At 30.0% G+C, this 27,146-nt stretch overlaps 2 protein-coding genes across 3 annotated transcripts; one reads left to right on the top strand and one right to left on the bottom strand.

The window, feature by feature from the left end:
- Window positions 1-2,228: 2,228 nt before the first annotated feature.
- On the top strand, window positions 2,229-6,932 carry LOC120072832 (calcineurin B-like protein 4). Of its 2 annotated transcripts, none has more exons than XM_039025352.1 (9): window positions 2,229-2,365; window positions 3,514-3,687; window positions 4,885-4,967; window positions 5,072-5,131; window positions 5,239-5,347; window positions 5,465-5,517; window positions 6,027-6,107; window positions 6,192-6,304; window positions 6,439-6,932. In XM_039025352.1, the coding sequence occupies exons 2-9, from the start codon at window positions 3,612-3,614 to the stop codon at window positions 6,500-6,502; spliced, it is 639 nt and encodes a 212-aa protein (XP_038881280.1). In that variant the 5' UTR covers window positions 2,229-2,365; window positions 3,514-3,611; the 3' UTR covers window positions 6,503-6,932. The 2 variants fall into 2 exon arrangements, with proteins under 2 accessions (XP_038881280.1, XP_038881288.1); XM_039025360.1 differs by lacking the exon at window positions 2,229-2,365 and adding an exon at window positions 2,391-3,399.
- An 8,497-nt stretch (window positions 6,933-15,429) lies between these two features.
- On the bottom strand, window positions 15,430-18,544 carry LOC120072825 (probable pectinesterase/pectinesterase inhibitor 34). Its single transcript, XM_039025339.1, has 3 exons — window positions 17,349-18,544; window positions 17,035-17,171; window positions 15,430-16,388 (listed from the first exon to the last, which is right to left on the bottom strand). The coding sequence occupies exons 1-3, from the start codon at window positions 18,320-18,322 to the stop codon at window positions 15,691-15,693; spliced, it is 1,809 nt and encodes a 602-aa protein (XP_038881267.1). The 5' UTR covers window positions 18,323-18,544; the 3' UTR covers window positions 15,430-15,690.
- Window positions 18,545-27,146: the final 8,602 nt, after the last annotated feature.

Raw genomic sequence — 27,146 nt, 5'->3', positions numbered from 1 at the left:
TTCTATCTACTACAATCTTTCTTCTTTATTCACACTCCCAAATCTTCTTACGAAAACCTTTTCTCCAAACCCGTTTTCTAAAACCGTTTTCCCTATTCTCTCTTCAACAAGTGCCGCACAATCGCTAAGAGAAGCTTCCGAAAGAGCGATTGTGACACCTAGCCTGACCCCAGTAGTGGGGTTACTTACTAAGTATTTTATAGTCACCCTTTCTCATGTTTATGTTTCAGGTAAGGGTAGAAGATGCACCGGTGAATGACAGGAGGAATCCATGAACGAGCCACTGGGGACCATTTTTAATGCTTCCACTCATGTTTTAAGAGTTTTTTTATGTTTTTAACTTTCAGCCTTGACATTTGAAACTTATCGTTTGAGATTTGTTTTCAGACTTATTTATTTCCATTTATGACTTATTGGGTACTTTATCATTTGATTTTAATATTTGAATTTAATGAAAATCTTTTAAGTTACCTTATTTATTTAGTATTTATTTCACTATAAAAAGATGTCGTTTTAACTTTCATGCATGCATTCATTTAGTAATGGCCTAGCTTGATTCCTAGGAAGTCAGGTCGTTACATTTCTTGACATGATATAGAAATTTCAAACTCAAAAAATATATGGAAAAAAATTGCATCCAATATGATTTGAACCTATACCAAAAGTTTAGAAGACCTCTTGATTTGAGCCCGAGTGTCAATGCAACTATTAATGTGATTATTCCAACTATATTTATACATGCTTTTAGAATTCGAAAAAATGGCTTTTTGAACAATCCACAGTGGATGAAATTTTCAATGAAATTTTTTTCATATAAAATTTAAATCACAAATAAAATATCTCTCTTTTTAATTAGGTTAAAATTTCATATTATTAATATTACATCACACTAGTAATATCTTGCTGTTATCTTTATTACGTTTTACATATTTTCTATGATATAATTGTTATCAATTCACAATTTCTCAAAGTCAGCCGATCGTTTTGACTAGCAAGACACTGAAGATTTGGAAAATATCTACGCATTCATAGAAGTTTAATACCCCTCCTACTATTCTAACCCCTTGTCAAATTAGAAACTAAATTCTAATACATATTTGAATAAAAAATGAAAAAAAAATAAAAATAAGGAACTTAAAAATTATTGGACTATTTTCAAATATGTGAAAATAAGTTAAGTTATTTACAAATATAATAAAATGTCATTGTCCATAGTTCATAGATAATGATAGACATTGATAAATAGTATCTATTAGTGTCTATTATTAAAAGATAATGACATTTTGATATCTTTGTAAATATTTACAATAATTTTATTATTTAAAGCAATTATCTAAAATTATTTTGTTATTAAAAATTGAAGTTTTTTTAAAATTTCTTTTAAATCTTTCCTACGCAGCTGGATTTGGCAGGATTTCAAACTTAACAAAATATACTTTCAATTTTTCTCAAACCAGATCTCTTTTCTTTAGATATTTGCAAGTTTTTTTCTTCACAAAATTTATGATGTTTACATTTTTTCAATAATTTGATATTTACAAGTTTAATTATTAATTTTAAATGTGAGAGTAGATTGACTGAGTTTAAGATGTGTTAACATTGATTCTAATCTTCCTATCTTTATTAACAAAATTATACTTTAATAATATTAATATAATTTCGAGTATTGGTATACTTTGTCCATTTGGTTGGAAATGGCAACCAAGCAAATCATGATAGAAATCATGTGAACTAAAATTGAACTTATTGACAAGGACGGGGTTAAAATAGTAATTTAAAGAGAGGATTTTTCACACATATCATTAATTAATAATATTAAATATATAGGTTAAAATATTATTGGTCCATATACTTTAAAGTTTGTTCAATTTTAGTCTACAATTTTTTAGCCTCAATACTTTTAATAAATCTTAATATTAGTCCTTAATGATAGTTTATTGTTGATTTTTTAACAAGTTTTTTGTTTTGTTTATCTATAATATAATTACTATAAATTTCGAAAATATAATTACGTATTTTATTTTTTTCTATAAAAATTATTATTATTATTTAATAAGTTTGGATAAAATTGAGGGACTAAATTTAAGATTCATTGAAAGTATGAAAACTAAAATTGAATAACGATGACGAAAATATATTTTAATCAAATATATATTATTATTGTAAAAAAATAAAAATAAAAGGAGTAATTTAATAATTTTGACTTTTGAGATAAAGGTAAAGCGATTGATGAAGATGGGGGAGCAGATCAAATGGACGGAGCCTATAAAGGAGAAGACGGGACCCTGCAAAACTTTGAAGCCATTATTAACACAAATCAAGCTTCAAAATGGTCGCCGGAGCCTTCTCAGAATCTCTGTAATAGGTCCTTCACTACTCTTAACTCCACCCATTTTTCAGTTTTTAACTATGCTTCTTTCGTTTTCTTCTATTTTTCTTCAATATCCAACTTGATTCTTGTTTTCTTCTGCTATTCTCCATTGAAATGCAAGTTTTCTTTGTTTGAATTGTGATAATTTCCCTTCTGCCTGGTCTAAGCGAAGAACAAAACTGGGATTGCCTTGTTTTCCTTTCTATTTTTCTACATTTATGGAATTTCTTATGAATTGCTTAGGGATAACTTCATACGTCTGTTTTTATCTTCCCTCCCCCCCCCCCCCCCCCCCCCCGAAAAAAAGTTTATAATAATTTTGTTTTTGTCTTGTTTCCTTGACAATCTTAGCTTACATCAAGCTCCAATGGTCCCCGGATATAAAAGTATATTATCTCTTTTGGGTTTTCCTCCCCTTGTAAAATCAACATTTGTATTCTTCTGTGAGATTGTGAGGAGAGAAAAAAAAAAAAGAGGCATTTTCCAATAATGCAAGAGTTGTTTCTCCATTTCATCATTGAATTATAGTCCAATTTCAAAAGCAAAAACAAGTTGTTAACAACTTCTTCTGTTTAGTTTTCCAATTTGATTTTTTAAAACATTTGTGAAAAGTAGACAGACATGAAATTTAGAGGTGGAATGAGTGTGTATATGCTAGATTTTAAAAAATAAGAAACTTAAAATCAAATAGTTACCAAACCGTGTCTTAAGATTTAGAAGTGGATTTCATTCAATTGAGCAACCTGACAAAGTGAAAAGGAAAAGGTTGAACATTTAAAAAACTAAATAAAAAATGAAGGGGTTGGTCATAGGATGCGATCCAGAATCAACCATGATTAGTTTAACACTTTCCGCAGAAATAAAAAAACATGAAGTTGTAGATTGTTTATTTAGAAGTTGTGTCCTTTCATTTCTTTCTCTTTCAACATGCTTGGAGACGGCCTTAATGGGTGGACTTTTATGGGGAAGGGAAATTAAACCTACTTTTGCAGATGGACTTCTCTTTCACTGTTCCTTTGTCAATAATGGTTTGAATTTTAAAATTTGGGGTCTTATTGGTGTGCACATTGCTGCATGTTTTTAATCACTTTTGTTTTTCTCACTTGACCAAGTTCATGTGCTCAAATCTTGCTCAACTATAGGCATGAAAACGAGCTGCTTTCTATTGATTGGTACGTGGAAGATTTCTTTTGCTTGCTGACTAGAAGTTTCCGATTGCTTTATGCTGTACTAGTTTGTCATGGGATGCTATCATTCCAAGAAACCGAAATCTCAAGGATATGAGGATCCCATTGTCCTTGCTGCAGAAACACCTTGTAAGTAGCAAAAGAAGCCTCTTAATTTCTTTTCAACTTTTATCTAATGAATGGAACTTCTCTGCCTCTGCCACAATCTTCATTTTTCACTGGGCTTGCTTCAATGGGAAAATGAAATAAGTATTTGTGCATGATGTTATGCTTTGAATCTGTTATTTGGTGCTCTAAACGTCTCGTAAATTAAAATTGTTTACAGATTATATGTAATTTATGATTTTGGGCCTAGGGTTTAGAGGGATGTCATATAAACCCTCTAACCTCGCTGATGCATCTGTATTTGTATTTTCTGATATTTTTCTCAAATAATGAAATCTCTCTCTCAGCTCGTAGACGTAGTTAACACATTGTTAGTGAACCATGCAAATCTCTATGTCGTTCTTTACTGTGCACTTTCTTTGCGTGTCGATTTCATTTCTGTCAAAATAGTGCCACAAGGAATTTTTTTTAGTTATGTTTGCCTTTTGAGTGTTTTCTTTAAGGACTACCCTTCTGTTTTAGATAATCTACAACTATTTCAAATCCTTCTTTGTTACAGTGTTTACTATTTTCCAGTCATCCTTTCTCTCCCTCTCTATTACAATGTTTACTATTTCCTACGTAGACTAAAATAGTTTGTATCCCAAACACAGACTATTATAACACAGGCTAATAGTCTCAACCCCAAACATAGACTATTGGGGTTGTTTGGGAGATTGGAATGTAATCAGATTATTAGGAATCAGAGGAGTGTTGAGATACGTGAGAAATAGAAATGGGATCGTGAAGCGTGAAAATGGTGGGAAAGATGGCTAGGTTAAAAACTTGTGAGAACAAAATGAGTTTAGTATTACAAATTAGGCCCAAAATGCTCAATCCAAACATGAGATTTGGATTACATTCCATTCCAAACTCATCTCATTCCAGCAAAACAAACAACCCCTTATAACCCATAGACTATAATAACCACTAAATATAATAACCAACTTAGTACTCCAGACGTCCCTTTATAGATTAAAGTGTGTTTTATTTGAAGGTAGATAAGATAGAAAGTGTATTACGACGATTCTGCCAGGAGGTTTTGTATCTCAGTTTAAACATCCCACATTTCAACTTGAATCCTCGTCGGCTACTGATTTCAAATACAATTTTAAGGCTTCCCAAAAGCTACTTTATAAACTATGGTGGGCATCTTCAAATTTTTGTGTATTTTGGATGCAGTTACAGTGAGCGAGGTAGAGGCATTATATGAGCTTTTCAAGAAACTGAGCAGTTCAATTATTAATGATGGGCTAATCCATAGGGTACGTTGTATTATCTAATTATTTGTGAGTAATTTTTTCTATTACATTAATTCCAAAAGATTTATAATCGATATTCTATACTAACATCTGCATCGAATGCCCAGGAAGAATTTCAGCTTGCATTGTTCAGAAATAGAAATATGAAAAATCTATTTGCAGATAGAGTATGTAGCTGGCTTCTATAACACCCTTTATGCTGCAAATCTTCATGTACCTCTGCTTTTTTCCTTAATTGCTGAAAAACTGTGGATCTTTTTTCTTCTTAATGTAGATTTTCGATTTATTTGATGTGAAGCGCAATGGGGTTATTGAATTTGGGGAGTTCGTCAGATCATTGGGCATCTTTCATCCTAATGCATCTATCAAAGATAAAATTACATGTGAGAACTATTCCTGATATTTGGTACTGTACATCACCTATTTTCATTAATTAAATACAAAAGTAAATTTATGTTCTTCAAACAATGACTTGCTGATAATTATGTTTTAATTTGCAGTTGCTTTTAGGCTATATGATTTGAGGCAGACTGGGTTTATAGAGCAAGAAGAGGTGAATCTTGTTATTTCTTTCGAGTTTATGTATGCAGAATCCTTCTGTTGAAAGCAATAATTTCTGTTAACCATTTTTTGCAATATTTTCTGTCTGGATCTTTTTCAACGATGTTTTTGTCTTAGCTATCATTTCATTCTATTAGATGACATAATATTAAATTTTCCTTCACCCATCCGTTTAAGTTTTTTTGGTCAATTGGTGATTTAAGATGGTATATGCTTAGGTGGTTCAAGAAGTCCTATGTTCAAACTCCAATTAATATTGATTTACACTTGTTGGTTTGTCTACATATTTCAAACCCACAAGTGACAGGGAGTATTAGATGATGTAATATTAAATTTTTGTTCATTAATTAGCTTAAGCTTTTGAATCAATTGATGATTTGAGACATTCTGCATGGCCAACTATGAAATTTGGAGTAAATTTCAACTTCTAACTGGATATATATAACACTATACATATTGAAGACTTTCCTCCAACTTATGATCTCAATTTTGTTCTCGCAGTTGAAGGAAATGGTTTTGGCTCTTCTTCATGAATCAGAGTTGATCCTTTCGGATGACGTCATTGAAACAATTGTGGAAAAGGTCTTCATCGCCCTATGCTATACCTCGTACTTTTACTGATTTGTTTGGAGTAAAAAATCATCTGATTCTGGTCTTTTACTGCAGACATTTAATGAAGCAGACATGAACGGTGATGGAAAGATTGATCAAGAAGAGTGGAGGGAGTTTGTGATGAAGTATCCATCATTGATCAAGAACATGACATTACCATATCTAAAGTACGTAATGATGAGAACATTGTCGGGCTTGCAATGTCTAATGTTGTCTTAGAATGTAGATCATTAGTTGAGTATGCTTGTTTAGCCATTATGCTCTCTTGCATGCTTTAATAATTCTACTTTCATGGATTCAGGGATATAACCATGGCATTCCCAAGTTTTGTTGCAAGTACAGAAGTTGAAGATTCAGATGTTTAGTAGACCATTATCAATCCGATAAGTTTTCCCAGTTCAACAAGAATGCCTCCGACGATAATCAAAAGATACGGAGGTTGCTCACTCTAAAGAAGCGCCAATTGGTGAACTCTGCAGTCATTTCACTCCAATAGTCCATCCATTTTCCTGAAGCCAATTGCATACAGATTCTTGTGTAGGTCATGTGGGCTCGATCCAAATGGTATGATTTTTCAGGAAAAGAATCTCAGCTATTCTGTGAAATGTAAGTTGGCAAGTCCAATTCCACGTTTAGGAAGATCTGAATTAACCATTGTAGATAATCTCTAGAGTTTCATTATGTGCATAAAAATGTTGAAACTTTTAATAGAGGTGTGAACTAGCAAGAGTATATATATATATTCATGTTGGGAGTATACAATAACATGATACTTTGAACTCTTACGTTGAGAAATGATTTATTTCTTTAGGCATGTTATGAGATAACAGTAATAATCGAGTCATTGAAACTAGAACTACTACAAAAAATCCTATTTTGTTCAAGTAGGTGTTGGTCAACGGTTTAATAGAAATATACTACATTTTCTTGTTTTTGAGTTTGTTTGTGACCACATAATATATTGAAATTCTGACGTTTATTGATAATCATCAAATGTAATTTTTTTTTTTTTTTTTTATTCCTTTCTCCCTAAAGGTAAAATGCAATGAAATTTCTTTTGGGCTGGTTTTCCATCCCCGCTTACCATTTTATTTCATATACTCACCAAATTTTCCAAGTAATTTTGCGAAGATCGAGTTTCTTGCAGAGAATTTTTTACGTTTTTTTTATATAAGAAAAAACAATTAACAATAATCGAAAAAGTTTAAAATTAAATAGTTAAAATTTTTAATATTTGTTTCTATGATTAATTCCAAAGAAACTACTCAATTTTGAATAATTGCTTATCCAATTATTTATACATTTAATTTAAATTTAAATATTCAATACAAAGATATCTATTATCTTGATTGTTAAATAATAAAACTTGAAATTTAAATATAAAATTTATACAATATAACGACAATAAATTTTTAAAAAGTTGAAAGGGTAAAGGCAATGTGGTAAGGACGGTCCTAATAAACGTTTAGCTTTTAGAGAATTTTTTCCCATTATCTTACCCATTTTCCCCCTAAACAGGAATCTTAACCCCGTTAGGAGAAAATCCTCATGGGAAAAATGAACAATTTTATCAACCCTTAAACTATGATTATCAGAGAATTTTAATATCTCAAAATGCTTAGAGTGTAAAGTTAAAATCAATCTTACCATAGTCTTTTCACTTCGTTTCACTCGATGAATATTAAATCAATTTATTCAAATCAAATCATGATGAAATATAATCATGCTTAGTTTATATTCTTGATTTTGAGGGAAACTGATATAGTTCAATCAGCGTAAGAGTATATTAGTAACCAAAAGATTTGTGGTTTTAATCTCTTATCCCAATTGTATTTTTTTTAAAAAAAAAAAAAAAAAAACATTCACTTTTCTCTAATAACGGAAGGCACCACAAATATGCCAAATCGGATAAACCATCTAAATATAACTTTATAATTTAAGAGATAATGAAAGAAAGAAAGCCCACCATATCTTTCAATATATATATGAAAAAGGGAGAGCCACAAATTCTATCCAGAATATACATAAAAGATCTAATTTTCATAATTCACAACAAAAAAACTAAATATTTGTATACACTATAAAAAGAAGGATGAACACATCTACTACAAATCATCCTCAAAATAAATGGTGTTCTTTCTTAATAAATATCAATTTTATACCCAAAAGAAGACGTTACTCCTAAGTTTAAACTTCAATTTCTTGAAAAGATAATATTGTTGCATATATTTTTATGCATCTCACTTTCATCACTCACATAAAAAAAATTAATTAAAAAAATTACCACATAACAAGTTATGATTAAAGAATTTGATGAGATGTACAAAGATAAATAAGGTTCGGGATGCACCCATATATATTTGTTGCTGAAACATAATGTTTACAAAATAATTGTGAAAAAACTGTGTGATGATCCAGAAAGCCATCAATTTAAAGTTCAAAGTTTTGATGTGTATATGAAGATGAGTCAAAGTGATGAAGTTGAGAGACAGCTGGACAATTAGCTGGACAATTTAATGGCGTTAAAGTTTGTAACACCACTATCACTTATTGCACAATTTTTCATTTAAAATGAAGGAATAATGTGGACTCTAGGGGGAAAAAATATTTTTTGTCTGGTCATTTAGTTTTTTATTTTTTAAATTAGTTATTTTTAGTTTATGATTTTTTAAGAATAGGTTTAAAAAGTCTCTCTACTAATAATAGCATTAAATTTATTTAAGAAAATTGAAATTGATACGATAAAGATGACTTGAAAAGAATATATACTTTTAATATCTCTTCTTTATCCCTCGTCTCTTATTTTCTCTCTTTCCCCGTCCATTTGTACATTTGTACATTTGTACAGATATATAGTTTCCAAATCTTCGTTACCAAATAAATTCTAGTTTACATAAAGTATCAAAGTAATCTGCATATATAATATCCAAAAACCTACGCAGCAAATCAATTAATTAGATTCAAATAACCGATAAATCTAAAAGTTTAGATAAATTTAATTATATCATCTAACAGTCTCCCTCACTTGTCTGGATTTAGATATTGATGCAATTCTATAATCTATCCTTTTATAGACAAGGTTTGATTTTCGGATGAGGGATCAATCAATTGGATTTATATACAAACACTGTCTAAATACAGTGAACGACATCAATTTTTACATGATGCAATCATATGAGATTATGAGTGTTAAGTCATTTCAGTTAAATTTCCAAATTTTTTTTATGTAATTACAACTTTACTAAAAATAAAAATACAAAAATATCGGTAAAATAAATGGTCCATTTGGATTGACTTGAAAAAAAAAAATACGTTTCAAAAAACTCATTTTTATTTAAATATTTTATACAAAAATTATTAAAAATACACTACAAACGCTAGTTTGAATGGTAATCAAATACTCATTTTTTTCAAAATGATTTTTTTTTAATTAACCACTTAACAATGCATTCTAAACACAACCGAAGAGAAATACGACGTTACCATGAGTTTGTAGAGAGATGAGACTTCCTCTTCTTCCACATCAAATAAATTCAATGCAATTTTCCAATTTGGAAGTACATTTTTTTTTATAAAAAAATTGTTAAAATTTTATGTGATACCTTATTTGGTTGAGAAATGAGAGGGGGTGAAAATTCAAATCACCATTTCTTGGGTCAAAATGAACATAGTTCAACTGACATAATGTTTGTAGTATTGACCTCGAGATTAGAGATTCAATTCCCTCACCCACGTATTAAAAAAAAATGAGAGAGGATGTATGGAATTATCTTTTTATATAAATTATTAATTTATTAGCTAACAATATCTTAAATATATTTAATTAGTAAACTAGGACTATTGTTTTCAATAATAATAATTTATTACCTTATTGTTTTTTAATAATCAAGTAACTATTTATTGTGATTAATTTTAGTTTGATTATTCATTATGAGAATATAATCATTATTGTTTATTTATAATAAGTTAATAATTTATTGTGATAAATTTTTATTACTTCATTCATTATTAACCTATCATATATATATGTTCTTGATTAATATATCATTTTTTATCTCATTTTTTTACTTTTTATATTTGTTTATTTAAATATATTCTCTTATATTATTTAATTAAAATTAAAATTACTAGTGTTGTACTTAATTAATTATAAAAATGATTAAGTATCAGATTATAATTAATATGATGTTCAACAAATATATTAATTGGTTTAATTATAAATTACTCAAATTTCAAAGGTTTATAATTGAAATTATTATNGTTCATTAAATATATTAATTGGTTGATTTTAATTATAAATTACTCAATTTTAAAATATTTATAATTAAAATTATTATTGATTTATAATTAATTGTGATTTTTATCAATATATTGAATGTCATTTATAGGTTAATTTATAAATGTAATAGAATGATAACAAAAAATCATGCTTAATTTCATAAATTAAATACAAACATAATTTTTGTTCATAAAATTCTGATCGCATTCTCATGCACAACTAAACACAATTAATCTTTGAGTCTCAAGGCATCTTATTCCTAGATATCTTTTATTCTCATACATTTATAAAAACTTAAACCAAGCCGCCTTTAAGAGGATAAATCTTGATATTCGAGGGGATTAAAAGCTCCCTGGCCTTGTTAAAAAGATAAAGCAACCTTATAATAACACATACAATGATACAAACAATTTAATGCTAGGAAGCCATAAAGACCAAATATGTTTATTTCCTTAATTATTATATGAGGTCATGTCTAGTGACAGGGGTAGAAATTTTATATGGAGGGTATTATATGCAAAATAAATAAAATCTATAAATGAATGTAAAAAAATATTCATAACTTCATAAATTAACTAATTTAGTACATTACAATTGTCTCCTACGAGTTTTCATATTTTGAAATCGATCCATGACAACTTAAGTATTTAACTTAACAAATAAATCATTTTCAATATAGGCTATAAGACAATCATTCATCTATGGATCTCCCATTCGATTATGCAATCAAGTCTTCACAATAGGCATAGCAGAAAATGTTCTCTCTATAATAGCTGTGGCGATAGGTAAAATGAACACCAAGGTGAGTAATCCATAAACTAATTAATAGACCCTGTCTTTATTCACCATGACCATTTTTACTGCAAGATCACACATGCTTTTTAGCTCAACAAACTCAATATTTGAACACATATTAATAATGTAATTTTGAAGTTGATCCTCAAGCATAGAGAGTTTAATAGCTAAAAAAGTCTCTCGGGTAAAATTAAGCAAGTTGACTAAGCTTTTTTCTATCAAAAGAAACGAATGAATTACTCGAATTTAGACATGTCACACAAAGAAGTAATTCAGTATTTGTTTCAGTAAAACGATTATTCAGCTCTTGAAGTTGCATATTAATGACGACATAGAAAACTTCAACATGATAATGATGTAAATTTGTAACTAGTTGAGATTTTTGTCTTTGTTATCCTTGAATTAGAAATAGGTCATTCATTTTAACGGCTTCAATATCATGATTATGATAGACATCAGAAGCCATACTCAACAACGGATCCCAATCAGACTCTCTTGTTTTCTACAGTCTTTCTTTACAATTTTTGACTAAATTCATTGCATTCATGATATCTTAATCTTTTCTTTGTAATATTTGAGACAAGTCATTTAAGATTCCCAAGATAATTTTCATAAAATGTATATGAAAAACAAAGTCAAAAGATAGAATTGAACTTATAATTAGAGTCTTTGCTTCATATTTTTGTTCTGAATTTGATCCACCTTGCACAATTGTCTCAAGTATATCTACTACTGAAGAGAACATTGCAATAAATCCCATTAAAGTATAGTAATGTGATCCCCATCGAGTATCTCCTGATCGTTTAACCATTGTCTTCTGATTTAATCATTGGCCGCTTAATATTTCACCATTATTTAAAGCTTAAAAAGTTTTCATTTTATGTTTCTCTCATAGAATATCTCAACATTTTGTTGACGCCCCAATTACATTCATCATATTTGTAACAATAAAAAGCATACCAGTAATTTCCACATTATTTTTATTATTAGCTATAAGAGCTAATTGAAGCGGGTAAGAAAAACACTAAATGTAAAAAAACACATTCATTTTCTTGCTTTCAATCCATTGAACTAACCTTGCATATTACTTTGCTCTATCATATCCTCATCCTTATAAACTAGCGATGCTTAATCCATGTTGAGGAAAAAAACCATCTATATCTTTCTTAAATGATAGAGAACTTGTATCATTGACATCTATGATTCCAACAAATCATTCAATCATATGACCTTTATATATCCACATATCGCAATACAATTGACATCTAATCTTTTGAAGATACATCTTATGATTCGTCTATCAAGATAAAAAACTATCTACCACTCATATTTTTTACAACCATATTAACACTTCTACTGCAATGAAATGTATTACATCTTTTTGGATATCAGGTGAAGTCAATTTCAAATTATTTGGGGCATTTTTCAAAGTCACGACTTCAATATCCTTATTATGGTTGCATAACCATTGTAAAAGTTCAAGAAAATTACCTTAATTCTTCAAATCATCTGGCTCATCATGTCCACGAAATGTAAGTCCTCGTCGTAATAAAAATTGAACACAATCAATCGATGCACCTAATCGAGCTCGATACTCAACTCGTGCTTGGTCAACATCCTATTTAAAAAAGTCTCAATATGTTGTTTTTGTTTCAAAAGAACCTCACATTTATCCAAAGCCTAATTGTGTGCACTATTAGGACCACCAACATAAATATGCAATTTCTTGTTTTTCTTCCAATTAGAAAATCTTTCACTAACAAAAGAGTCACATCCTGACTCTTCACTTACTTCTGGTTTGAATAGATAGCAACATAAACAAAATGTGTCATCCTTTGAAATGCTATATTATAGCCAATTAAAATATTCACTAAATCAAGATGGGTTAAATCATCTTGACTTTGTAACTTTGTACCAAATTTCTTAAGTAGAAAAGTATGATTTCAAGGCTGATAATGATCTTTTCGTAAATATGCTCTACGAAAACTTGATCTCAAATATTATAACTATAAACATAAATTTTGGTTCTTAGACTAGGATCTACAAGTAGTTCTTCTATATTGAATTCTATATAAGATTGATCAGAACCCAAAACGTTTTTCTTCTTTGAAGATGATGCCCCAATTATCTCTATTGTTGTTTTCCTTCTATAATATCTCTCCATATTAATTTTGAATTAACTCTATAAAAGTATTAACAATAAGAATATTACATTCTATCATATAGATTTAAAAGCATAAAAACTTGAAGCCTAAGAAGATTTTAAAACTTACTTGTCAAGTTTGTATATCCAAATGAGTGATAACAAATAACCCTCTAACTTGAACTATGAAATTAATTTTAAAAACCTATATGTGTAATGTGAATGTAAAAATAACATGGAAATAAGTGAATATATATGGAGAATAATGTGAATACAAAAATTATGTACAAAAAATTAATGACAATAAAAATATCTCTCCATATTGAATTAGAGCTAACTCTACAAAAGTATTCACAATCAATCTATCTCTTAATTTCAATTCGATCCCTAGATTTTATGTTTATACATTTAACTTTGATTTTTCATTAAATACTCACTTTTAATTTTGACATAGATGTCTGTTTATTAATCTAAAATAATAATGAAGTAACTTTTTAAAAATAATTTTAGTTCTAATGGAAAAATAGGGAAGTTTAATTAATTATAATTCTTTTAATTATTTTAAATTAATTAATAAATATTAACATTAAAATATTTATTATAAAATCGAGGTGAAATTCATGAATCTTAAAATCTAAAATGAAATTGAAACAAAATTTAAATTTAAAGATAAGGTTGTAACTTTTTGAAACCTAAGAATTAAATTAAAATCAAATAGAAAATTCAAATACTAAAATTATAATATTTTGAAATTTATTGACTTTAAATTAAACTCAAGATAAAAATGTATTTTTCTTAGTTTAATGTTGTATGAGTAAGGAAAAATAGAATAAGGAAAGAAAATGAACATTTCCTTTTTTTTTTTTTTTAAAAAAAAAGGTTAAATATTGATGTGATGGGTAGCGGCTTAGGTTGGGGTAAATAAATAAAAGAGTAAATGCAAATTAGGGTTTGTGTTGTTTTTTCAATGGGACATTTAATTTAGGGATTGGCCACCGACACCCTTTGCCTTTCCTCTTTGCCTCTCCATTTCATTTTATTCATAATTACTTCAACCAAACACATCCCACCGTCACTCTCTCACCGTATTCACTCTTTCTCTCTCTCTCTCTTTCATTTCTCATTTTTATTATTCTTAATATTATTTTCCTCTCATGCACGTCGTTTCTCGTGATTCAGCGATACTTCAGTATAACCAACTTAACGATAGTTGATCTGAATTTTTTAGTCGATGATTCGATTCTACATCTCAAATTGTTGTATTAAAAGAATATTTAAGTATATTTTAAGCTACACTCATTTTCATGCATCTTCTTCCATCTTTTCTAAAAATAATCATTTCATAAAATTTGTCAAGTGAAATTTTGTGATTAGACATTTAGATAGTCCAACGAATATAAACTTATTTTAGAATCTAGAATGCATCAAGTATTTTTTTCAAATGATTTCTCTTCTCTTCTTTTTTTTTTTTTTTTTTCTTTCATCTCAATTCTTATAATTTTACCATGGTGTAAATCGAGAGAAATATTAAAAAAAAGTTAGAGAAAAGAAATATATGGACATAAACATATATATGGAACATGAATCACTAAAAACTATCATTACTTTATTAGTTTTAACTCTTAAAAATAATAAATTAAATTTCAGAAAAGTGAGACTTTAATCTAAAAATCATTCTTTTTTTTTTCTCTCCTTTTGAAACATATAATAATGTGTTAGTGGAGATTAAAAGATCTGACCTATATATAATAATATTTTATTTAAAATTAAAATTAACGGTAAATGTTTTAATTTTATCTCAAAAGAATGGATTTTCATTTTTTCTTTTAATCAGTTTCAACAACACCATATCATGATTGGAAATTTGGAATAACCATTATATTTAACTAATAAAATCGAAATCACTAAAGACAAAGGAAAGACACCCAAAAAAAAAAAAAAGTTTTTCTTATTGAACAAGTTGTCTGTTGACATTATCTATTATTTATTTTCTAATTATATATATAATATATCCAACCAACAGTAATGATTAATAATAGGAAAATAGAAAATTTAGAAAATATATCGACATTCTAATGCGTTATTAATAATATTATAAAAAATCAGATAATATTCAGTTACAATACAATTAAGAGGAAAAAAGAATAGAACATAAATTACTATCCATACATTCACGAATAATTTAAAAAAAATGTTCACAATTAAATTATATGGTGTTTTATGCCGACACTTTTTACCCACCTTTTTTACCTTATCGTGGATTTACCAACGTTTTTTTTTTTTCTTTTCCTCCTCCTTTCTTTATTACCACCTTATATATAATACAATTAGCGAAATTACACATTTAGCCCTCCGAGGAATGCAACTCCGGTGGACGGCAACCACGAGGAGCCGTAAATGAACTGAGCCACCGTGAACTTACTCGCCTCCACCGTGGACGTTATGACACGATACCCAGGCCACGTCACCCTCTGGCCCACCGCCCCACCCGGCCCATAATTCATATACTCACCGTAATACAACGTGTCCAATGCAAACGTGGCGTTCCACTCCAACCAACCGCGTGGATGCACGTGGCTCCCTATGTACGATAACATATACACGACTCTAGAGTATAATTTCCACGGACGGCCCAGATACGTCGGGTTAGAGCTGTTGGACGATGCTAGATCGGAGGTGGCCAAAATCCGGCAGGCGTGGATTGAAATTCCGGTGTTCTGATTCGGATCTTTCCGGTTTTGGGCCGTGATTGTGTTCTTTTGAAGCGCCATTGCCTTTCGAGCGTAAATGCTGCAGTTCTGAAACACCACCGCCGCATTCCCGAAGATGAAATCCACCGTCCCGTAAATGTCGCACTCTCTGTAAAATTGACGGTTCGAATGAACGTAGAGAGTGTCTTGATACCCGATTATGTTGCAGCGGTACACCACTGCATGGTCGGCGCCGACTCGAAGCGCAACCGCCTGGTGTCGCCCCGGTCCAGCCCAATTCTCAAATGTCATGTCCCTCAAGATTATACCGGCGCCGGTAGCCGCTGTGAACGGGAGAAGCAAAATATGATGAGAATGAATTATTGGCAATCTTTATGCAATTGACTAATGGAGGAGTTAAGTGGGAATTATTATATTGTTAATATATTTAGATAATATTTTTAAAAGAAAAATTGATTAGGTGCGACTTAAACTGTCATACATTTTATTTTTATACAAATAGTAAAAAAAAAAATAAACAAAGTAATTTAAAATTTTGATTGACGACATATTTTTTATGAGAAAAACTTGGGTCTTTCCTTGATGCACCAAGATACATGTTTTGGTAGCAGTTTTATTTTTTTAAAAAATTAATTTTTTTCAAATTTCTTTTATGTGGGATAAAGAGGTGGAAAATATATGAATAGTTGCGTGTAATCATTGTTCTATTTTGTATAGGCAATAATAGAAGGGTAATTTGGTCTAATTAGGAAAATCCGACAAGAGGAAGAGCGAGATTTGAGACGGCACGTGCCAGTACATTCAAGGCTGCATTAACACGTGGGTTGTTTTAATTTTTTTATTTTTCTTTGAAGAACAGAAAAGTCATTTTTACTTTATAACAAAGAATTATTCGCACCTCCTAAATTATTCTGGTCAAAAAACTAAAAAAATAATTGAAAGTAAGATAAAATAGATAAGAATTATTACCAAACGACGCCGTGTGAAAAGTTGTCACATTATCAAAGATACTTTTAGCACCCGAAATGACAGTTTTACCCTTGCCATCTCCAACAAACATGAGGTTCGTTTTCTTTCTCCCCACTTTCAGATTCTTCTCTTCGTACCTGCAGAAAAGACGAAGAAGGGTGTTTCCGTAAATCCATCGGAGAGCCACATTCGTATGGCGCGTGCTTTTCAAACCACGTGAAAACAGTTCACGATCGTGACACGTAAGTCAAACCAGAACGCGCTACAGTTGCAAATTAAAAAAAAAAAAAAATCAAATTCAAATTCAAAATTACCTTCCTGCCATCACGTATATGATCGTCCTTCTACTACTGTACTGCGGCGCCTTTTTGATCGCTTCGGCGATCGTCTTCACCGTTCCGTTACCGTTCTGAGAAACCACAATATCGGCTTGTAACGCTCCCACCGGCAACGTCAGTAACCTCCTCTCTCTCCGACTCATCCACCCGGGGAAGTTACCGGAAGTATCCTCGTTGTCTCCGGCGTTCATCAACCGTCGTTTGTTCTGAATCGGCACTCCGGAGAAATCGCTCGTTTCACTACCGGAAAACAGCGCCAAGCAATTGCTAACGAGTTCGGACAAATTGTGAAGTTTATCAGCCATTTGGTTTTTGACAGTACCGGAGAGCTCAGAGAATCCGTCCGTACATGTGTCTTGATTAGTAAGGGCAGCGCTAAGCCAGGTAATGACGTCTTCGGATGAGCCAAGGCGCTGTGGTGTACCGGATGAGGAAGATGGCGCGACGGACTGTAAGGAACGCGTAAGAGCGTCGACGGAATCGTCAAGGAGTTCAAGACAAGCATCGTAAGCGGAACGAACACGAAGATCCATTTGAAGAGAGGAAATCTCAGAGGACAAATAGAGAGCTTTGTTGAGATGCTGAAGAGTGATATTGAAGGAAATGTGGACGAGATCTTGTTCGTTGGCGTTGAGAGAACCAGGGAAATCGAGGAGGGAGTTGACACAGAGACTCGGGAAGCGAGTTCGGCTACAAGCTTTGGAAATAGCCTGAGTCGGTTTGCGAGGGAGATTTCGGTCGGATCGAGCCGGGGAGGCGGTTCGGATGCCGATGAGAAACGTGGCGGAGACGGCGGCGGCGACGATGAGAAGGAGGGAGAGAAGGGAAATAAGGAAAAGTTGTGCTCTGCTTCGACTAGGGGTGGGAAATGAAATGGGGTGGTCGGAGAGTTGGAAGGCGGCGGAGGAAGTGCCGCCGGGGTCGGATTCGTTGAGCCTGCCGTAGCCCATAATGGAAATGGAAGAGAAAGGGGGTGGGGGATTTTTAGGTTGATTTGAGTAAATATAAATGGGAATGAGAGAGAGTGGTGGGTTGTGGGAGTGAGAGTGAGAGGTGAAATTGGAAGGGATGAAGAAACAAATAGCTGGCTGCTACTTCATCAAACTCTGCCCACTCTCTTCACAAACACACACAAGATGATTTATTTCTCTTCTCTTACTAACTAAGTTATTGCTTACTTTATGTTAATCACTTTAATTAAACAAAACCACATACATTAGGATTTAATAAATTTGGGAATGCTACCTTATATTCTAACTCCTCTCTCATACTTTATGTCAATTAATATATTAACTCTATTTTAATTTTGTATTCACCCCTCTTTCACCTAATCGAATTTTACGACTAAAGATTTAAAGTTTTTAAGTTTTCTTAGATATAAAATTAATATTTATATTAGTCGAAGGTTACCCCGAGCAAAGTTGAAGTCCAAGGAAAACTTGGAAGTATGGACAAAAATCATAGTCTTAGTTTTAGGTCGATTAGTCGAGCTGTTAAATATATACCTATCGGCAAATATAATTTAATCGTGCTTAGTCTGATGCTTGCAACCTCAAGCCCTACAAACTATCTCTAAGATTGTAAGAATAGTCTCATCTGATGAGTCTAAATGAGAAGAGTTAGTAATCTCTAATGAGGCGATTGGAGTGAGGGAATTGGGATGGAAATAAGGGTGAGAATGAGTAAATGATACAAATCCTCTTGTTTGGTAAAGTTTTGAAACTTTAGGCATGGCAATAAGCATTCCTTATACCATAGATGATACTGAACCAAAAGTGTGGGTCTTCTTGATATCCACTCTCTTTTTCCTTTTAATACATGAATTTGTTTTTTATTTTATATTATTAAAATTAATTAATATATGAATATTAAATTTGTAATTTAAAAATTATATTAAATTTTAAATTATAATATTTATTTTAATTACTTCAGATTCATGAATAAATTAATTAATTATATGATAAACCGTAAAGAACAAATGCATTAATATATAAATTCATTAATAAATTATTTTTATAGTTAATTAATATATTTATGATTAATATTTTATGAGATTATTTACATATTATAGTTAGTTTACCGTTGATTAATTATAATGTATTATTTTTTAATCACAAATTGTATATTTATTTTTTTTTAACTGATTTTAATTGTTTTATGAAATAATACATTATATTTATATAAATTCATCAAATTGATCCATCAAATTATGTAATCAAATAACTTTAGTCATAAATTACTCATTTTACAAATATCTATAATTAATAATTTAATTAGTATTATTATTTAATAGTTAAATAATTAATTTTGCTCAAAACTTTGAATTGAATTTATTGTTTATAAATTAATCTATCAAAATTTTATAGAAGTGTCCATGATTAATTTTATAAATAAAATACAAAGTTAATTTTATTACCATAAAATTTTAATAACATTTTCATGTACAACCAAACACAGTAATCTTTTGATTCCCAGCAACCTTATTCCCTTCTTGGACATCTTTAAAACCATAAACCAAATGACCATAAATACTTTTGTGAGCTTAGCTAAACTGCTAAATTATGAATCGAAGTGTGGTAGGCTCGGTAGACCAAAGGTCAAGTTCAATGAGAGGCTGCAACAATGACGAACTCGTGCAAGATCCATTTGCCAACAATGTTTATTATAATTTTTTTCAAAAAAAGGTTTCAAACATCACAAAATTTATTAGCTCGCCATCAAATATCATAATCTTCAAACAACTATCCCTTTTAACATGATCGTTTTGTTTTGAAATCTATATGTTCTAAATAATATGGGGTATTCCTTTTAAAAAAAGAAAGAAAGAAAGATCCATATATATTTTTTTTTTTTTTAGAATATGTGATATTATTATACAACAAGGGAATTTATATACACCTTTCAAGGCTAAAACATTCATCTCATAAATTCAAATTTCTTCTCCAATGTAATATTTCTTTCAAATGTAGATTTAAAGTTCATATTGATGTTAAACTTAATAAGCATATATATAGTTTGAATGGTTAAGTATGAAGACCTCATTTCATGACTTTTGTAAAAATGAATTATCTATTTCTTATAAATAATTAATGTGCATAATAATTGGTTTTTAATTAACCTCGTTTTAGGAATTTTGTAAAATTCAATTATCTATTTCTTGTTTAACTTAGGATTTGTAGCATCCTGATTCAAAATCATGAATTTTTCGTCGTTTATCAATATCATACTCCCTATTTACTATTAAGTCAACTCGTGATCGTTATCCTAAATTCATATAAGTGAAAGTTTATAAACCTATTAGGTATGCTTTTAAAAATTCAAGCACTGGCTTGAAAGTTCATGGACTAAAATATAATTTAACCTAAAAATTGTGACTTATGAATAGGTATATTTTTCTTTTTTATTACTTCAATAATTACAAGAATGGAAAATAGAAATGCATAGAATAGTAATGGATGCTTTAATTACTAAGCTAATGGGCTTGAATTGGTGCGTGCAAGTAGATGTCAAGTTATTATTGTGATTATATTTGTAGACAATATAATATGTGTAGTGGAAGAATAAACCTCTAACTTCGAAATCGATAATACAAATTCATTGAACTATACTCATATTGGTCAGATATCAAATTATTGATATCCTATGAATTACGGAAACACGATATGATCAAATTTATGAATAAAGTTATGATCCACACTATACCATATCACTTTTTTTTTCTTTGTTTTTGTTTTTGTTTTTTTGTTTTTTTTGTTTTTTTTGTTTTGTTTTTTTTTTTTTTTGCTATGGATAACATTTTGCTATTTATGAGTCTTCAATTCCTCTTCAAATAATGAACGCCCTATTCCAAATTTGAAAGGCATAATTGATAGAGACCTTTAATTTCCTTTTACTAGTGCTCTTAGACGATCTTGTTAAAGGGCAAACTTAGTGGATTAAGCACCTAATTTTTGCTTTGGCCTAATATTAAAGAATTATTTCAATACATTAAATTAACAAATGTAATTTCTTTTAGTACAACTATGATAAGAATATGATCGAATATCCAACTTGGAAGAAAGAAAAGTATGTACATTATTATTAAGCGAAACTCAGTTTGACACAAAACAAATTTGTTCTCATGTATAAATACGAGGTTAGTAAAAATGATAAAAGACTAGTTCTCATCATTTGAATAATTAACCTAGGTTAAATTTAGGTGTCTTTATGATACTGGACCATATTTGGAAGAAAGTGAAACCTTTAACAAAGCTAAGCACACTTTGTTCTTAGTATCTAATAAAATATTTGGAAAGCTAAACAATGCTTTCAATTTGTTCCAACTAACTTGTAAGCATTCATTATTAGTTTAAATGAAAGCTGATCCTTTTTTTTTAACAAGTTCTTCCTTTATTGTTTATTCCAAATAAAGATGACTGTCTAAAGACCCATCCTAATTTTACCATTTTTATTTTTATTTTTTTGTGTTTATTTTTTTCAGAAAGAAAAGAAAGGAACTTTTTAATTTAATCCATACTTTTAGAAAAATAGCCCCCTAATTTGAATAATTATAACTTACCTTGTTATAATTACAATAAGATAAAATGATATAATGACTCACATGAATGCAAAATTATTGGGAATATCAAATAAATGTGTCTTATATTTACCATTGCTTAATCAACAATCATTAAGGTTTTCAATCAAAGGCAATTGCAATTGGTTAAGAATAATTTATGAAAGCACGTTTTCATTAATGATGTAGAAGATAGCTAAATATATCTTTGGTTGATTTTTAATATTTTAGTTTTAAAATATTTTAATTCCAAATGTTAATACATGCATCTCAATTAGAAGGCTTATCACCTAACTCATTCGAAGATATTAATATATTTCTTTAAGAAAAAAATGTACAGAGAAAACGTAAATTAAATAAACAATAACTTACTCTGTTATAAGAGGACGGTTGTGATAATGTCGTTTGAAATTCTGCTACTCATTTTGAAATTCAGGTTGGGTGGTTTGGGATCATCTAAGGCGTGTTTGTATAGTTGGTATATGCTACATTTTTAGTTGTAGAGAAGTCAAAATCCTTGAGGTACAAAAGATATGTAATGGTCTTGATGAGACATTGTCTATCAACTTACATCATATTATGGTTGAATATGATTGTTTGGAGGTAGTTAAGCTACTAAATGGACATGATGTTTGTTGGTATTCGGATCGTCCATGTTCGTTGTCGTTGGTTGCAGGCCCCTCGTGGGCTTGACCTTTAAACCACTTCTACAGGTCTGGTCTCGCTTTCCAAGCTAACTTGCGTAAGAGATATTCGTATCAGTGTAGTGTGGAGTGTCATGGTCATGCTTGGCAAGCCATGTTGCTCAAGGCTACATGTCCAAACCAACCCCTTTCTATCATGCTTTCATATTATGTATTTCATTATGCAAGTCAGTTTACTTTTCTTGTACTTTTTGTTATAAGTGACTTCTTGCCATTTTCATATGCAAGGGTGACAATCAATATTTTGTTTAGAATGTACTTTATGGGGGCCCTTATTGCTTAGAATGTACCCAAGTAAGACTAATTATCATACCTTGATACTCGGAGTTACATATTATTAAGTTGTTGTTGTCCCTTATTGCTTTTTAGCTTACGACAAGCATTTTCTCAAACATGCTCTCAAGTATTGTGAAAACCTTTTTCTTTAACCCCATTTTCTAAAACCATTTTCTCCGAAACAGGGGTGGAGATTCAAGATAAGCCCATTGTGCCATCGGCTATCTAAATTCGAATTGGTTGACTTCTTCATGGATGAGAACAAATGTAACATAATCGCTTCGTGAATCTTTTGAAAGTGCTATTGCGCTAGCGGGGTTACCAACTTTAATGCCTAAGTTAGTACAAGAGTGTACAATTCAACTAAGTACATAAAAAGTAAGATCATGATTTTCCTTTGGAGATTACTTGCTTTTCTTATTTGGAGTCGTCGAATGGGGCTATTTAAAGACCCTTTCTCTGATACTCGCCTCTGGTTACTGTAACGTTGGCGATGTTAGGGTTATTTTTGACACTCGAGATTGCAAGGTGTTAGACCATGCACAGTTCAATTATTTTCTGATTGGTATATATTCTTTTCGGCTCAATTGGTAGATCCAAACCCTGAGGCATTGACTTTCCCCATTCGAGACGTGCATTCCTCTATGCCTCCTCCCATACTTCAGTAGCTTGGGCCACCCATGAGCTTTGGGCCTGATCTTGGGCAACCCTCAACAATGTTAATTTAATTGAAGTCTCTTTCTTTAATGATGAGGCTAAAGTCATAATGTAGATTATGATTATCTTTTTCCACATTCATCGTTCTCACAATGTTCTAGCTCATAACCTTGCAAGAAAGGCTTTGAAATGGTGAGTTTTTTCCACACTTCTCTCCTCTTATCTTGAGTGATTCTCTATATTAGTTTCTCGTGATGTAATCTTTTAATTCTATGTATGTTGTTGAGGATTTTCTAAGGCAATGCCTAAAGCCCACAGGCAGGTCCAAGCCCAAAGTGTACTAGAAAAAGGCATAGTAGAGCGCACTTCTCAAAAGTGAAATATCAATACCTCGAGGTTTAGGTCAACCAGCAAAGTCGAAATATGTACCAATTGAGAAATAACCAAGTTGGGTCCAAACTGACACCTTACAACCTTGAGCACCACAAACATCCCTAACACCATTATCGTCACATGTAACTGTAGATATGTGTCAGAGGACAAACTTATAAATAGCCTCATTCAACCACCTCAAAATGAGGGAGTAAGTAATCTCCAAAGGAGAGACCCGACCTTATTTTTTTTAGCTGAATTAGCCACTTCTAGTGCTAACTTAACCATTGGAGTGCAGTGAGGTCAACACCACATTGGTACGAAGATCTCTTACGCAGGTTAGCTCGAAGAATCTCGAGATACACTAGAGGGAAGCGGGTTAGAGGTCAACGCCACTAGACACCCACAACAAAGCTCAACTCAAATGAAAGGATGATAGTATTATATTTATATGATTGATTTAATGAACAACAATTACCAATTATGTTTTAAAAGTAGTACTTTTGAAGCACCTTCCACCCTCCTTTTATTCCCTCTCTTTTGTAGTACTTTATATTCCACTTCATATCACTTTTCTTTGGTGTTAGTTATTTGGTATTCTCATCACAAAATGATGGTTTTGCTTTGGAAAGAAGAAAGGGAGGATTTTGATTAGTGGGTATCAAAGAAAGTGGACTTTATATTATAAAGTTTAATTATTAAGAATATATGGCATGGATTTATGTCAATTTAATGGATGTTTTCTGTAAATTTCCACCTACATCTAGACTGATATATGTCCAATTTTTTTGAGCCAGAGTGCAAAAAGTCTTAAATTAACTTTGGATTCTACTTTGATATGAGAAGCTTAATGACAAAGAAACTTCTTATTGTTTTCAAACCATCCAAAATGAAAATTCTATTCCAACTCAAAATATTGTGATATACAATGCCATTTCATCATGTCCTTTTAATTGAAAGACACCAACAATACTATATATATTCTTGCTTTTCTTCTCTTTCTTTCTCATTCTTTTTTTTCTTTTTACCTTTTTTTTTATATTAAACACTTAAAAGGTGGGTATTTTCTCTTTTCAAATTTGAAATATATAAATTTTGATTGAAACTTGTTGAAAAATTGAGATGATCGTAACAAAAGATTGAAATACAACAAGAATGTTCATTTGTACGTATAATTTTATTTAATTGAATTTCATTTAAGAAAGTCTTAGGTTGAAAGAGACGAATCTTTATTGATATAATACTTATTTAAGTAAAATTCAAAATGAGAATGTTCGTACTTTTAACTTATCCAACATTATATATTCGTACTCCAATAAACTTTGTATTTACATTTTGTTTATTGATGTATTTGTAGTTAGGTGTTGTTTTTCAAGGGACAGAACCTTTGATTATTCTTCTTCTCCTTCTTTCTTTTTTTAATATAAAATACTTATTAAAATATTTATAATTGGATAATTTAATTTCAAAATAGAATAGAAAGTTTATTTTATTGCCAAAACGTAAGTCTATCAATAGGTCAATCATTTAAAAGTTTCCTTGTGATGATGTAGTAATCTTGCAAGTTAAAGTTACTGCCTTTGGGCTAAAATATGCAAATAATAGGAGGTTAGAGATAGTTATCCAAACAAACAATAATTTGGATAAATCCTACTAAATTAGGTCAGTTAATTAATTACCACATCTTGTTCATTAATCTAAAAGTAGAGTAATTAAGAAATGAAAAACTTCAAAACAATTAATTTTTAAAGAAAAAGGCCAAAGATAATTAAGAAGCATGAGATTGTACTAAATATAAAAGTTATGAAAAATGACATTCTTTATCGTCAAAGGATGTTGTTCCATTTTTTAAAAAATGTAGATTCTTTTACTTTAGAATAAAGTCTATAAGGTAAAGAATAGTCTCTATATATCTTAAACAGAGAGAAGTATTTTTTTCATCGTTAGATTTTGGGTCTAATTTCTATTTTGTTGTTAAATTTCAAAATGTTATACATTTAATTCTTATATTTTGAATTTGGTTTCAATTTAGCCTCTAGATTTTAAAGTATTACAATTTTATCTTTGAGATTTGAGTTTTGTTTCAATTTGGTCTCTATCTCTATGTTTCAAAATTTTACATTTTTAATCTTAATTTTTTCATTAAATATTCATTTTCAATAATTTACATCGACATCTTTTAATTATGAAACAAAAATTTAAATATAACTTTAAAAGTGATGAAAAATACTGAAACTTGACTAATTATAATTCTTTTAGATTTAAGATACGTTAATAATAAAGATGAAAAATGAGTATTGAGTGAAAAATCGAAGTTAAAAGTGTAAATCTTCAAACATAGGGACCAAATTGAAACAAAACTAAAATGTCAAAGGTTTAATTGTAATATTTTGAAATCTAAGGATTAAATTGAAACTAAACACAAAATGTAAGAAGTAAATGTGTAACATTTTGAAACCTAAGGACCAATTAGAAATTAGACCCAAAACTAGAACCAAATAGAAACTAAATAAAAAATTTAGGACCAAAACGCATTTTTTCCAATATATATATATGTCATTGATTTGAAGTACAGGTGTAAAAGAAGAAAGAACCATAACTCCATTTCTCATATCTAAGTCTAAACTTCTTAGGGTAAATTAAAACCATGAAAAAAATGGGGAAATTTCATTAATATATTGCTTGCTTGACTCGGTCTAAAATAATTAACATTGTTAACATTTAGCACATTTTGAAAGTACATTTAATAAAATGCACAACCATTTTTTTTATTGAAAATATTTCTGACATACTAGAGTTGATTGAAATTATGTCTCACACACTAAATTGAAATTAAAATTGTCTGACACACTAAAATTGAATCAACATAATAATATATGCTACTTTTTCTTTATTTAAAAAATATTCATTTCTACTCTAATTTTTTTTTAAGTATATCAATTTTTAAATTTTCGTGAGTATATTAATTTACACTTTTTATTATGTTTCGATTGAAATTTTTTTATTTACAACTTAAGATGGTATCAATTAAATAATTAAATATCTAAATTTTGATAAGTGGATCAATATGTTAACAATCTTTTATCAAGTGTTCCTTTTTTTTTTTTTTTTTAACTTAGTCTTTGCATTAAATTAAGTGTTTGATTACTAAAGAATGATGAAATATATTCGTCACAGCAAAGTTTGAAAAAAAATGCATGGAGAAAAAGG

The sequence above is a fragment of the Benincasa hispida genome, chromosome 1 (genome assembly GCF_009727055.1).
Source record: "Benincasa hispida cultivar B227 chromosome 1, ASM972705v1, whole genome shotgun sequence".
Lineage (NCBI taxonomy): Eukaryota > Viridiplantae > Streptophyta > Magnoliopsida > Cucurbitales > Cucurbitaceae > Benincasa > Benincasa hispida.
The sequence above is the reverse complement of the archived record's forward strand: the minus strand, read 5'-3'. Positions and strand labels throughout refer to the sequence as shown.

Bases quoted from the DNA above. Each gene is read 5' to 3' on its own strand.
- LOC120072832 (XM_039025352.1), top strand. From the start codon at position 3,612: ATGGGATGCTATCATTCCAAGAAACCGAAATCTCAAGGATATGAGGAT. The intron at 5,132-5,238 runs GTATGTAGCTGG...TTCTTAATGTAG, and splicing joins AAAATCTATTTGCAGATAGA to ATTTTCGATTTATTTGATGT. The intron at 5,518-6,026 runs GTGAATCTTGTT...TTGTTCTCGCAG, and splicing joins GGTTTATAGAGCAAGAAGAG to TTGAAGGAAATGGTTTTGGC.
- LOC120072825 (XM_039025339.1), bottom strand. From the start codon at position 18,322: ATGGGCTACGGCAGGCTCAACGAATCCGACCCCGGCGGCACTTCCTCC. The intron at 17,172-17,348 runs GTAATTTTGAAT...TCTTTTCTGCAG, and splicing joins ATATACGTGATGGCAGGAAG to GTACGAAGAGAAGAATCTGA. The intron at 16,389-17,034 runs GTAATAATTCTT...TCCCGTTCACAG, and splicing joins TTTTCACACGGCGTCGTTTG to CGGCTACCGGCGCCGGTATA.